Raw genomic sequence first — 14,935 nt, forward strand, 5'->3', positions numbered from 1 at the left:
CTTCCCCCATGGGACTTACAGATAAAGCAAATAAATAAACAAATATATCAAAAAAAAGAAAGAAAGAAAAGAAGCTAAGTGAAAGAAAGCAGACACGAAGTCACATAGTACATGATTCCATTTATATGAAACATCCAGAATAGTTAAATTCATAGAGACAAAAGGCATATTGGTGACTTTAAGGACCAGGCAGGAGAGGAAATAAGGAGCAACTGCTCAAAGGATACAGTTCTTCCTTTTGGGATAATGAAAATGTTCTAAAAATTAGACAGAGGTGGCAATTGCATTACATTGTAAAGGTACTAAATGCCAATCAACCGTTTGCTTTAAAACTGTTCATATCAATTTCACCTCAATAAAAAAAATATAACAATTTTTTGCTTAATTGTTTATATACGCTATACAAATGTAGTTCAAGAGTACCTTAAGGAAAAAACATCTAATACCATACCCTATCTCAGACCTTTCACCAACCCAATGTAAAATTATTTTCAACTATTTCTTAAGACTCCTGGGGAAAAACTTTAAGTCATAAATCAAAAAGACATGGGAAAAGATAAAAACAAAAACAAAAGAACCCTCTCTAATAGTCATTTTTATACTTCATTTCTCTGCACATACAATCTGACAGTGAGAAACAAGGTATATTAGGAATGAAAGTGGAACTTGTTGGTCAAATTTAAGCTTCAGCCTAAAAAAAATAAAGAGCATAAACATACACAATAAAAAGAAATTTCATAATAACAAGACTGTGATTATTTCTTACCTCACTATCTAAGAAATCAGAAAGGAGTTTCAGGACATTCTTGGCTGTAGCAGTCTCTTCTTCAGCTTCTTTGAACTCTTGGTCTCCATCAGTATTTATCTCTGCATCTTCACTTTGAAGGGCTTTGATTTTTTTAGTTTTAAATGGCTCAATCCCAAACGTCATCAGTTGGTCAAAGATTGCCTTTAAAGCACTAATTTTTATTGTCACATCATCAATTTGCAAAACCTAAATTGAAACATCCCCCGCCAAAACAAGTAAATTCAGTAAACTTTTGTCTATGCTGCATAAAATTAACATGTACCTTATTTTCTTAGTCTAATTCCAACAGTCAAGTCCACATGAAACTTTATTTTCCAAAAATCAAAATTTCTGTTTTAACATTATTATTTTTATTTATTTGTACCATAACATTTAGACTTCTTTTTCATTCAGAAAAAGTTCACCTTCAGTACAAAAAAATTCCTAGAACTAGAATCAGGCTGAATTATATTATTTGTTCCTTTTATTTGAAAAAGAACGAATATAAGAGATATGATTTGTTTTAAGATCTAGAAAAAATGTTCAATTACACTGTAATTGTTTCAGCCATCTATTAAGACAAAAACATTACATTCTAACCAATAAAAAGCATTCATTAGAATATCAGTACTCTTGCAGGTTAGCAAGCTTCACTAAAGATAAAACTTTATTAGTTCAATAAATTCAAATTTCATTAAAAGTAAATTCAGTTCTCAATGAACTGGACTCCTTCATAAAAGGAGGTAAATCATGAAACCAGCAGTTTGTATGAGTCTGTCCTAGGTTAAGAACACTGAATTCCTATATACCAAATTTCAAAGCCATAAAAAAAATAGAGCTGAATATTTTTATTATGAAGGGCTTTATTATATTCTTTAATGCACTTACATTTTGGACATTGATCCATTATTTGCCTATATGGCTTAGCCTTCAGAATGAATAAAAATCACAAGTTGGTCAAGTTAGTGAATTGAGAAAAATAGCTCAAACCTTTGAAAGAAATTTCAAAACATATCTATTATGGTAAGACCTGCAAATTTGCCAAAGCCAAATGCAATGTCAAGACAGTTCTCTAAGACTTCTAAACATGCCACTCTTTCAGCAACTTGGTTTTCCTTGTCCTTCTCAGTCCCTTACTGGTTAGCAATGGCTCTCAATACTGTATTTATCTAAACAAGACTTTAAAATGAAATAATTTCTGGGGTGCCCGACTGGCTCAGTCAGTAGAGCATGTAACTCCTGATCTTGAGGTTGTGAGTTTGAGCCCCATGTTGGGCATGGTGCCAAGAAGGAAGGAAGGCTTTCTCTCTCCCACCTTTCTAACAAGTGTGTATACGTCTTAAATCAATTTTTATTACTAAAATTTGATTTCAAAAAGAACTGATTTCTTACTCTCCCAAAAGATAGTTGTTTTCCCTTAATCTAAAATCTTCTAATGATAGCCCTCAAGGTAACTTTATGAACAACTGAATTTATTCAGTGGTTAACTTCTTTTGATCGTGAATCCTTTTAAGGCTATGAGAAGAGCTTAAAACCCCACTACAGAGTAACATACAAAAAAAAAAAAAAAGGCAAAATTTTACATACAACTATTTTACTGCATTTGAACCTGATATTCACAAACAACATTTTTAACTTACAAAAAAATATCTAGGGGCACCTAGGTGGCTCAGTCAGTATCCAACTCTTGATCTCATGGTCATGAGTTTGAGCTCCACACCACTGGGCTCACATTGGGCATGGAGCTTACTTAAAAAAAAAAAAAAATTATATCTAGCTATTTTTTTCAGGCAAATATTAATAGCTAGTCCTTAAAAAAGTTTAGAGATCTCAGTTGTTTATATTACAAAAAAGGCGGGGGGCAAACTTCAATACTTTAACACTTTAATTCCATGACAAGGCTGCTTTTCTATTGACTGGTTTGATTTGGAACAGGGTAAAATTGTGGAATGGTCTTGACAAGACACATCATTTATCTTTCACACCTGCTTGATTTTGACATTTCCTTTCCACGACAGAGGATACAAATACAAAAACAAACAGTATCAAGGCTCTTATAAGCTCTGTCGAGTGGAGCATGAGTTAGTGTTAAACACTTAAGAATGCTCCAGGACACCCTCAAGCATTACAATCACACTGCATTTCTTCTGGCTGAAATGACCACAGCATTTATCACTGATGTTATGGCCAGCAAAAATTAAAAGGATCAAAATCCACCTTTCATCTTTAGAGGTTAAGTGAACTTAATTTTCTTTTAGAAAAGTTCTGTGGTATTTCCATTGCTGCAATACTAGAAATTTTATGTAACTCCCTACCTTTAATCTCCTCTATTTGAGTTCCAACCTGACTACAACTCAAAATTTTTCAGCAGCATTCTTAATGGTACATAGAACATCCTAATGAATGTTTTATCCCATTTTTAGAGCCAAAAAAATGCTACTTAAGCTAGACATAAATGAATTCTTCACTATCTAATGTTCTAATAAGATTTTTCTTCCACTTAAAAGTAATGACCAGAGATCAATCTATCACTTCAAGACGCATCTTCTAGGGAGCCAGGAAACGGAAGTAGAGAGCTTACTATACACTAATTTCTTAGCAAAACCTCTTTGAAAATATAGGATTTTATTAAGCCAAAAAATTTCACAATAGTAAACAAGACTTCCTAACAGAATCACTGATGCCAACGGACTGAAAAAGGATGACGCTATTAACACATGCAGATTCACTCTACATCTTGGAGCAAAACCAGATGTAGGGCCAAGTACTATAAATGATTCTGGACAAAGTACCAAAATTTTTCTTTCAGTTTCTTTGAGAAAGGAACTTTCACATTATTTTAGAGATAATGCTGACCTTTCAAGTTACCAAAAGGATCAAACAATAACAGAAATTTTTCTGTGACAACAGCAGCATAGCATGATAAATATAAACAAAGCATCAACAGGAATTTCATCATTTCACAGTAAATAAATTGATGAGATGCCAAATGCTCCAAAAAAGGAAATTAAACAAAACCCTGAAATTCCTTATGACTATCTTTTGACATAAGTATGATTTTAATTTTCTTCCTCTGATACAAGCCACGAGCAGTTTGACCATTTCCAGAACATAGGACTTCTCCAAGTTCTAATTGTATGCTTTCTTTTTCTTGGTAATGTGATTGCAACATTAAAGGATGCTCCAAGATAAGGGTTTCATGCTGAGGGAATATTCTACTATTGACTGAGTTCAGTCATCTTCTTTTTTTTTTTTTTTTTAAGATTTATTTATTTGAGACAGAGAGAGATGGTGAGCATGCAAGAGCAGGGCACAGGGCAGCAGGAGAGAGAGAATCTCTAGCAGACTCCCGCAGAGCCCAGCACTGGCAGAGCTCAGGACCCTGAGAGATCATGACCTGAGCTGAAATAAAGAGTCGGATGCTTAACCAACTGAGCCACCCAGGCACCCCAGAGTTCAGTCTTTTAAAATAATCTTTTCATGAAAATGATAACGAGTGTTGTCACATGTTATTTTCAAATTGAGCACACAAAGCACACCCATTTACCTGCTGGCAAGCAATCTGCACTAAAATTCCTTGCAGCTTTTTTATATCATTACATTTGGCAACAGCAGATGCTACATGAGTCAACATTGTCTTTTCATATGGGGAAGTGGAGGGAGGTATATTTTTGAAGTTAAGCCAGGCCCAAATGTTAAAGACAGATGTCCAAAGGAGTTAAAAGGTCAAATACATTCCACTGGTGCACTAGATACCATCCTTCTTGTCTATTCAATAGCACTCTAGCAAGTGACTTCTCTTCCTATATTATCAATTGTTCCCTTTCAACAGGGCCATTGCCCTTAGTATTTATTATAAACATGGTGTAATCTTCTCCATCTTAAAAAAAAAATTAAAACAAAACCAAAAAGCTCTTCTTTTTATTCCAAACCCTTCTCTTGCTACCTCCCCATTTCTATTTCTCCTAACAAAAATAAAATCTTGAAAGAGTAGTCAACACTGGCTATCTCCCAATTCCTCTCTCATAATTCTCTCTTCAGCTCACTCCAATAAAGCTTTGCCCTCCACATAAGCTATTCTCATGAAAGTCACCAAACACTTCTTTTTTGCCCCAAATGGTCAATTATAAATCCTTATCAACTTGTCACCAGCATTTCACAGTTGGGTGATGCTAGCCCCTGTAAAATTTCATCTTCACTTGCCTTCTAGGAATGACATCACACTCTCCCCTTATTGTCTACTTCAACTGAGTCTTTACTGGTTCTTCTTTATCTCCCCTTCCTTTAAATGTGGCCTAAGCCCTAGGAAAACTACAAAGTCAAGATCTCTACTCAATCTACACTCACCCTTCATGTAACATCCAGTCTCTAAGCACTGGGTACTATTATAAAGACTTAGATTCGGGGCGCCTGGGTGGCACAGCGGTTAATCGTCTGCCTTCGGCTCAGGGCGTGATCCCGGTGTTACGGGATCGAGTCCCACATCAGGCTCTTCCGCTATGAGCCTGCTTCTTCCTCTCCCACTCCCCCTGCTTGTGTTCCCTCTCTCGCTGGCTGTCTCTCTCTGTCGAATAAATAAATAAAATCTTTAAAAAAAAAAAATAAATAAAGACTTAGATTCATCTCTCCAGCTTGCGCCTCCCTCCTATCTCGAAACTCACATACAAATGCCTAATTGATATATCCACTTGGAACTCAGACTTCAAACTTACCATGCCCAAAATTGAACTCTTTATCTTATCCACCTGCCATACAACCTATTCCTCTGTTTTCCTCATCACAGGAAAGGGCAAGTCTGTCTTTCTAATTATTTCTGCTACAATTCTTAGCTATCTTCAATTTCTTTCTCTCACATTTCACATCAGATTCATCATCAAATTCTAAAGATGCCATCTTCCAAACTTAGATTACCACCCCTTCTCACAACCCCAAAAACCACTTGAATATTGGTCCAAGCCATCATCATCTCTTTCCTGGATTATTGCATACCTTCCTTATAAGTATCTCTGCTTCCATACTTGTACCCCTACAGTTAATATTAGGGACCTGCAAACTATGGCAAAGGGGCAAATCCAGTCTGCTGCCTGTTTTTGCACAGCCTTCAAGTTAAGAAGAGTTACACATCCTTAAATGGTTAAAAAAAATAAATTCATTACATGTGAAAATTGTAGGAAATTCAAATTTTAGTGTCCATAAATAAATTTTTACTAAACTACAGCCACACTAATTCATTTATATATTGTCACGGCTGTTTTCACACTTGCACCACAGAATAGTACTCAAGACACACCATACGGCCTGCAAAGTCAAAAATATTTACTCTCTAACCTTTTACAGAGAAGGTTTGCCAACCCCTGGTCTACATCACTATACCTATACCTCAGTCAGATCATAATAATCCTCTACTCAAAATCTTCCAGTTTTTTCCCATTTCATTCACTGTAAAGTCTGTTAAGTCCCTAGAAGATACGGACATCCTGTTGCCTGCAAATCCTTTCTCCTACTATTCTCCTCTTCGCTCAATCTGCCTAGCCATAGTTACCCTGTTCTTTGAACATGTGAAACAAAGTCCTACTTCAGAGCCCCTTCCCCTGTCTTCCCTCTCCTCAGAAACATCTTACCCAGATATCTACATAGTTCATTTTCCTACCTTCCTCTGGTATTGGTCCAGATTTCAACTTATTAGTGAGGCCTTTCTCTGCGAAACAGATCCTTCTCCCTATTTCCACTCCTTACTCCCCTTCTTTGCTCTTTTCAATCTGACATGCTACATACTGTTTATTTTTCATTGTGTGTTTCCCCTTCTAAAATGTAAGCTCCATTAGGACAGTAACTTTTATCTTGGTTTCTTTCATTACCTATCTTATTATTTTTTAAGCCTGGAAAAATGTGGGCATAAAATATGTTATATGTTTAATTTTTTAAAATACCTTAAATAATTGGCATTTCATCTTTTTTTCTACTTTAATAAGAAATCAAAAGATAAAAATCATCCAGTCCCTAAAAGTCATCCATAATAGTCATCATCCATTTAGAGCACTCACATTATCACCACAGATTCTGAGTACTTATTTCAGGAAATACAACCAAGATTTTGTCATGGGAGAAATCCTACCTGCAAGAGTAATATGAAGTGTTTACTTGCAAAATCCTGATTCTGTAGTCCACAGCATCCCAAGCATAAAACAGCCAGATTTCTTATTACAGGATGAACACTTACTATTCCAGGAAGAATCTAAATTCAATAAATTTAATTAAAATCATTTTGACCAGGACAACAGTATATTATATAATAGTATATTAAAAACATGGTCAAAAAGATAATTTCTGTATGATATCATCAATCTACTTCTTATCCATATCGTCTAACTCACTTTTCAGTTAAAAAAAAAAAAGTAAATATTAAATTGCTAAAACAGAAGAAAGTAGCCAGAGTGAAATAGTCTGATCATGAGACACCTCCCCTTCTACCTGTTAAAAGCGACTCAATGGCTTCCCATTGCTCACAGAACAAAGATAAAACTCCCTTACATGACCTAGATCTCATTGTGTAGTCCTTCTTAGTATCATCTCATACTATGCTACCCCTTGCTCTTTGCTTATACAATGGTCTGATTTTGATGCCTTCCATTCAGTGCTATTCAAGAGAAATAAAATGTGAGTCAGAAGTCATTTAAAATTTTCTAATATGCACATTAAAAAGAAACATGTGAAGCTAATTTTAATACATTTTATTACACCAATACAACCAAAATATTAACATTACAATATGTAATCAATATTAAGAAAATCGAGATAATCTACATTGTGTTGTTTGTACTAAGTCTTCAAAACCCAATGTATTTTGACCCTTAATGGCACTTCTCAGTTTGGACTAACTGTTAATAGCTACAGGTTTTTGTTTTGGTTTTTTTTTTTAAAGATTTATTTATTTGAGAGACAGAGAGAGAGAGCACAGAGGGAGACTGAGAAGCAGACTCCCTGCTGAGCAGAGAGCCCAATGTGGGACTCGATCCCAGGACCCTGAGATCATAACCTGAACGGAAGGCAGAGCCTTAACCGACTGAGCCACCCAGGTGCCCCTAGACACAGGTTTTTAGTAGTCACATGTGGCTGATTGCAACTGTACTGGAGAAAGCAAACCTAGAATAGTCTTCCTTTCCTTTTTCACATAGTTCGTATCTATTCAAAAATCAGATCAAGGTCATCTTCCCTGAACAGAGCAAATCCTACTATTATAAGTTCACATATGACCACATAGCTCTTCTTCATAGCAATTATCAATGGCATAGGGGCACCTGGGTGGCTCAGTCATTAAGCGTCTGCCTTCGGCTCAGGGCGTGATCCCAGAGTCCTGGGATTGAGCCCCGCATTGGGCTCCCTGCTCTGCTGGGAGCCTGCTTCTTCCTCTCCCACTCCGTGTTCCCTCTCTCGCTGGCTGTTTTTCTCTCTGTCAAATAAACAAATAAAATCTTAAAAAAAAAAAATTATCAATGGCATAACCTTATACTTGTTTATTTGATTGATGTCCCTCTCACTTGACCAGAAGATCCACAAAGGCAGTCTATATATGTTTTGTATACCATGTATACTCTATCACCGGCATTTAGTATATAGTAAATGTTCAATAAATCTTGCTCAATTAGTAACTTATGATTTTTATTTAAAAATGGTAACTTCATTAAAATATTATAACTCCTCTATCTAAATAGACTACTCATTTACATCCTTCTAGTTTCTTTCAATCTTTAGACATAAATTGTTTTTGTATACTTAAAATCATTATGACCATTCAATTTTGTGTTCTTTCTTCACTTGAAATTGTATATCTTTTCCAACATGTATACAGTCTTCATATTTACTACTTCAATGGTGTACTTATACGATAGTTTACCATTCTCTTGCAATAGGACCAGACATAAAGTATGCAAAAAGAACTTTAAAAGTACTACTTTTCACTGAAGACATTTGCTTCACTAATAAAGCTAAATTCTAATGGTTTAGTAAAATCTTCTTTTAATCAGAAGATCTACATTGTCGTAAACAATAATTGATCTTCTTTACTGACTTTAGAAACTCAAGGCAACCCAAGGAACTTAATTTTAGATTATATTCATTGGCTGTTTTTCATTAATCCCAAGTAAAAACAATTGGGGGAAAATCCTCGAAGAGCCTGGATACATTCAAAATTTGCTTTGGATAAGTAGCACTGGTAAAAACAATGCCCTAGAGATGCGCTAAGTGATACTGTAGCCACTGAGCATATGTGGCTACTGAACACTTGAAATGTAACTACACCAGACTGAGATGTGCTATTAAGACTTAGTATGGGGGTGCCTGGGTGGCTCAGTTGCTTAAGTGTCCGAATCTTGATTTCAGCTCAGGTCTTGATCTCGGGGTCATGAATTCAAGCAATCCCCACTTTAAAAAAAAAGCAAAAGACTTAGTATGAAGAACTAAATGTAAAATATCTCAATAGTTTAATATTGAGTAAATGATGCCATTAAAACATTTTGGGGATATTGGGTTAAATATATTAAAATTAATTTCACCTGTTTCTTTTTAATTTTTAAATGTGGCTACAGAAAATGTAAAGTTACATGTGGTTTGCATTATACTGCTATCAGACAATGTTGTTTTACTACAGTCTTGCAGTATTATTATGCTCAATAATATGGAAATTACCTTCGAAGAGCGAGCAACTTAAGTATAAAGTCCTTTAAATATATAGGAAAAAAAATTCCTTTCACGGGGCTCACAATGTAACAGTCTCATAGTCTTTCTATATAGCAAGATTCCAGTATTTAAATATTCCTGATGTGTTTCAGTATATCCTCTTACTATTCAAAGAATGAAGATATTCTACATCTCTTTCTAGCATAATTTTTTCATACTTCTTAAAGGAGTAATTATAACTTATATACCAGGGCTTTTATAAACATTATCTTAATTTAATCTTCACAGTATGAAGTAGCCACTATATAATTTTTTTTACCACTTATATTTATCAGATGTTTAAGATGGTCATCTTTTTCTTCTTTGGAAGGCCAAGGAACATATTATTTATGAAATGAGGAAGGAGTGGGCTAAAATATAAAGTCCCAAAGGCCACAAACATACCAAAGATTCAATGATGCCATTCATGGTTGCACCTATACCGGCTGAAGTAGACATCTGCTTCAACAGTTCATAGCACAAAATAAGACACTTCTGTAGAGTTTCAACATCATTCTAAAATGAAACACAAAATATTCTGCATTAGTAAGAGTATCTTCTGACCATCCCTTAAATGTTAGATTTTCAGGATTTTGTCTAAGGCATATTGTCTCTATACACACTCCCTGAACAATCTTATCCAATCATCCAACTCCATTTAGCATCCATGAGTTGACCCAGCTATTTCCTAAATTTCAGATTCATATACACAATTGCTACCTTTCCTCTTGTATGTTCCACAGGCTTCTCAAACTCAAATGTCCAAAGAGAACCAATTCATCATTACCCCAATCCGTCCTCTTCTTGTGCTATCTCCATAAATAACACTGCCATCTACCCAAATGTCCAAACCAAAAGACCTATGATACATTCTTGATTCACTCTTCTCCCTGTTACTAATTCCTAAATATTTCTCAAATCCATCAATTCTTTCCACATCCACCATCATTACCTTATTCAGGCTGAAATCATATCAAGCCTACATTAATATAACGGTCTTCAACTACTATGCCTGCCAAGGCTCTTATCATGATGCAACCGCTTTTCTGATGAAGATATAAATCTCATCCTACCATTTAAAATCTTTAGTGGTTCACCATGACCCTTGGCCAAGGCAGAAAGTTTTCAATTTTGCTTATACAAGGCCTTACAAGACTTGGCCCTTAATTTTTCTCACTAGATTTATCTTTTACCTCTCCCCCCTCAGTTCTCTAGTCATGTGGACCTGAAGTTTTCAAACACAGCAAGTACTCTTTAACTTCTGGGCCTTCACACATGCCTTTCCATCTGCCTGTATTCCTTTAACAATTCATCAGGGAGAGACAACAGAGTGCATTAAACACACAAATCTAAAGCCACCAGCCACTGACTTGCATGGATTTGAATCCTGCCTCTACAGTTAACTATCTGTGTGACTTTGGCCAAGTAACTTTTCCTCTATAAAAGGAAAATAGCACTACCCCATAAGGTTATAGTGAGAATCAAACACTTGTGAAGTGCATGAAGCAGTGACTACCACAGAAAAAGCATCCTGTAAATGTTGGCTTACATTATTATTTTTACTCAAATGTCAAGTGAAAACATTTCTTCCCCTGGGGAAGCCAACAACACCTTACCTGAATTAGATGCCTCTCCATAAAACCCCTATAACTTCCCTGCCTATACCATTTATTATGCCATGCTATAATTATACTATAATACATTTATAACCCTTAAATAGGACAAATGAACACACAAAAGATCAAAGGAAGTCAAGTTAAACAGATGATATGAATCACGATAGATCATATCTGTTCATATTTTCCCAATTCAGACCTGCAGTTTATATTGTTTTTTAGTTTATATTTTCATTTTTCACTTCAAATCTGCTCCTCAAATTTAAGAACCTATAATGATCCACAGACTTTGTCAAACAAAATAAGATACTAGCCATGAAAATAAAATTTAGGCATACTCAAAATGGAGTGTTGGAGCAGGGATGTCTACTACGGCTAAAGAGTGCAAGGACATAGCACAACTTACAAAATGCTCCTGTATAGTCAACTCTTCAGTATTCAGTATTCTCCTTATGAGCGTACCCCAATCAGTACTTGCTAAACTTGAAGTAAAATAATGTTTACTACAAAAGGCAAAATTCTAAAGACCTCCTGAAAGTTAACATCAAATATTATAGTAACTGATCATTCTATCTCATGCTAAAATATGACAAGTTTATCAAACACAGTGAAGTTTTAAAAAAAATCACTGCTGAAACACAGCTTTAAGTGTTACTAGATAAAATACTTAGTATTTCATTTAAAATAACAAAACCTACTTAGCTTTTTCTAAAAACAAAAGTGTAGTTAAGCTTTAAAAATTACATGTATAATGGTATAGTTACCATAGAAATTCTTTTCCTAGCTCAGAAAGGTCAGGAGTCTTCCACAAAGAAATAGATAGATAAATGGATGCATTTTCCTCTTCTAAAGCATTCAAAACACTCTCTCCCTCTCTCTCCCTCTCTCTCTCTCTCTCTCTCTCACACACACACACACACACACACACACAGAGAAAGAAAACACTAGAAGGTAAGTTTCCTTAGCAAGGAAGAAAGACTATAGACTACAGAGATTCGCATGACCTGGGAGCAAATAAAGTCCTAGTTATAATAATTAAAGCTAATTGAACTCTTTCAAAGTCTAAAATAAAAAGGAACAAAAGAAAAAAAATATTTTCATGTTAATTCATGATACTGCTAAAAAGCCCTCCAAAGTAAATATATTCTGGCAGCTCTCTGAGTTAAGAAAGAAAATAAAGTATAGCTGAGATGATTAATAACAGCTGAAATTTAATATGATTAAGTTATCTATACCTTCTCTATATGGACTTCTTTGATTTCAAGTTGCTCTGTCTCTTTCAATAGGTTTATTTTGGCATCTTCTAATGCTTTTATTTCTTCTTTTAGTTCTGATGCTTTATTAAAATCCTGTAAGTTAATGCAATTTTCCAAAGCTTCTTTTGCCTCAATAAGTTTAACTTTTATTTCTGCCATCTAAGGAAAGATACAAATTGCTTTAACAAAAACTATTATTATGAACATCCATAGCAAACTAAAGAATAATATTTAACATCACGACAACCCAGAAGTTAAGCAGAGTCAGGCATATACAAAAAAAGTCAGTCTTCCTGGGGCGCCTGGGTGGCACAGCGGTTAGGCGTCTGCCTTCAGCTCAGGGCGTGATCCCGGCGTTGTGGGATCGAGCCCCACATCAGGCTCCTCCGCTATGAGCCTGCTTCTTCCTCTCCCACTCCCCCTGCTTGTGTTCCCTCTCTCGCTGGCTGTCTCTATCTCTGTCAAATAAATAAATAAAATCTTTATAAAAAAAAAAAAAAAAAAAAAAAAGTCAGTCTTCCTGATCCAAATAAGGACAAATCTTTCAGACTGCATAATCTGGTAACATTTTAGATACTCTTATAGTTTAACAGTTAACCAATAATTTGCCTCTGTGAAGACAATTTTGAAAAGGTACAGCAAGAAGAAATAAAAGACTTGCACAGCTACATTATACTCAAGCACTTATTTAATTTAGAAGAAATTTACCTTGAGTTCTTTTTTTCTTCTATCAGCTGGATCATCAGCACCAACAGTAACAATGGGCGCCCGAATCTCTGAGATAATTTCTGTAACCTGATAAGTTATAATTCAGAGTACAAGCTCTAAATATGTTCTGTATCATAAAATGAAATCGAACTGCTAGACAGAACTTCAAATAGTATCCACAGTCTCTTTAAAAATAGAGCAAAATACACAAGTAAAAACAGCACACATTCTACTTGGTAGACAATTTTCGGGAAAAAAATGACCAAACAATATATCTGACTAAAAACTCTAAGGTTATGAGAAGGTAAACAGGCACATAGATGTTGAAGATAAATTCTCTCATATAATGCTTGAAAAACAAAGAAAAATGAATATAGTATCTCATCTTAGACATCAAAAACTAAAATTCTCTGACTACAATCCTCAACTCCCTCCCTTGTTTAGCTCCATGGGAGTTAAATATAGAAAAACAGAATACTCTTTTATTTTTCCTTTGCGTATACAATACATAAATAATGACAGCATAACTAAAGACTTTCCTTTCAGAGCCACTGGGACACAAGAGTTGGTACTTAAGCAAATGATGGATAACCACTGACTGGGAATGTTGTATGTTGTAGAAAGGATTTATGTGTATTTATGTATAAGGAGGGGTTGGAAAAGACAACCCCTGAATTAACTTGCAACTCAGAGATTGTATGAATCTATGAAAAACACTGATACAGGTCTGTCTTTTTGGCTACCCCAGAACAAATAATAATTGGAAATAGTATTATAATAGATAACACATTCATTTCTGTACAAGCACTTGATGAACAATATTTCATTGAACAAGGTAGGTCTTATTGTTATTCTCATTTTGCAGACAAGTAAAAAAGCTAAATTAAATAACTTGCTCAAAGTCACAAAGCCAGAAAGTAGCAGAAGGGATATGAACTTAAGTATATCTAACTTGAGCCAGCTCTCAAACACTCTAGTCACCAAGAAACAGGTGTCCCCTCGTCCCTAACTTGTCCTATTTCAAACTGACTCAACAGAATGATAGGAAGAGAAGGTGATTTTTCAAATGTGTGTGTGGGAGAGAGATTTAGTTTTAAGAAGTCTAAAAACCTAATAGACAAGACTAAAACAAAAAGCAATTAAAGATAAATAAAGCAAAAAAAAACTGAAAAGAAAACAAGACAATCCTCAATATCATTGACCAAAACCTTTTAACCTTTATCAACAGTTAAGAAAATTACTTACAATTTGTGTTCTCTTGTTATCATCTATAATGATGCAGAGCAATCTCTCAACAAGAAAAGAAAGCAGGGGTACCGGGGTTGTGGGTAGAGTAAGAATCTCCTGTAAAATAGCCAGTAGTCCTTTCCTGCATTTAAAAAGAACTATTTTCATTTGAACATGACAGTAGAAATACATTTTATCACTAACATTTCATTTATTTTGCAGACTTAATTTGTCTCAGTTCTTTTTTTATCACTACAGGTACAAAAAAATACATACAGAGTAGGCCAAAATTCATGTTCTGCAAAAAGATAATTTTTATAAATGACCCTACAATCTGTCATAAATCAACATGAGGAAATGACAAAACATCAGAAGTGAATCGAATCTTTACATAGCATTACTAGCCCTCTCTGTAACAGAGATTTTTAAGCAAAACCTGCAATTTTATTGATTTATTCTGAAAAAATTGAATGTATTTCCACATACATGAACAAAATGGATACAAACTGCACAGGTCCACGTATATGAATATTTTTGCCCGTAAATATAGTACAGTACAATTCCAGAAGTACAATATAGTACTTTCTCTCCTTATGATTTTAATAACATTTTTTCTCTAGCTTACT

General features: G+C 34.8%; 1 protein-coding gene across 1 annotated transcript in view; it reads right to left on the reverse strand.

Moving 5' to 3' along the window:
• The window catches only part of NCAPG (non-SMC condensin I complex subunit G), a 48,659-nt gene that overhangs the window by 23,738 nt on the left and 9,986 nt on the right, over nt 1-14,935 (reverse strand). The window contains exons 9-14 of the mRNA XM_008685812.2: nt 14,328-14,451; nt 13,083-13,169; nt 12,354-12,533; nt 9,908-10,018; nt 6,903-7,022; nt 767-994 (exon numbers count right to left, since the gene is read on the reverse strand). Coding sequence (XP_008684034.1) covers nt 767-994; nt 6,903-7,022; nt 9,908-10,018; nt 12,354-12,533; nt 13,083-13,169; nt 14,328-14,451 — 850 coding nt within the window. The remainder of the gene's footprint in view (nt 1-766; nt 995-6,902; nt 7,023-9,907; nt 10,019-12,353; nt 12,534-13,082; nt 13,170-14,327; nt 14,452-14,935) is intronic.

Source organism: Ursus maritimus, unplaced genomic scaffold (genome assembly GCF_017311325.1).
Source record: "Ursus maritimus isolate PB19 unplaced genomic scaffold, ASM1731132v1 scaffold_8, whole genome shotgun sequence".
NCBI lineage: Eukaryota > Metazoa > Chordata > Mammalia > Carnivora > Ursidae > Ursus > Ursus maritimus.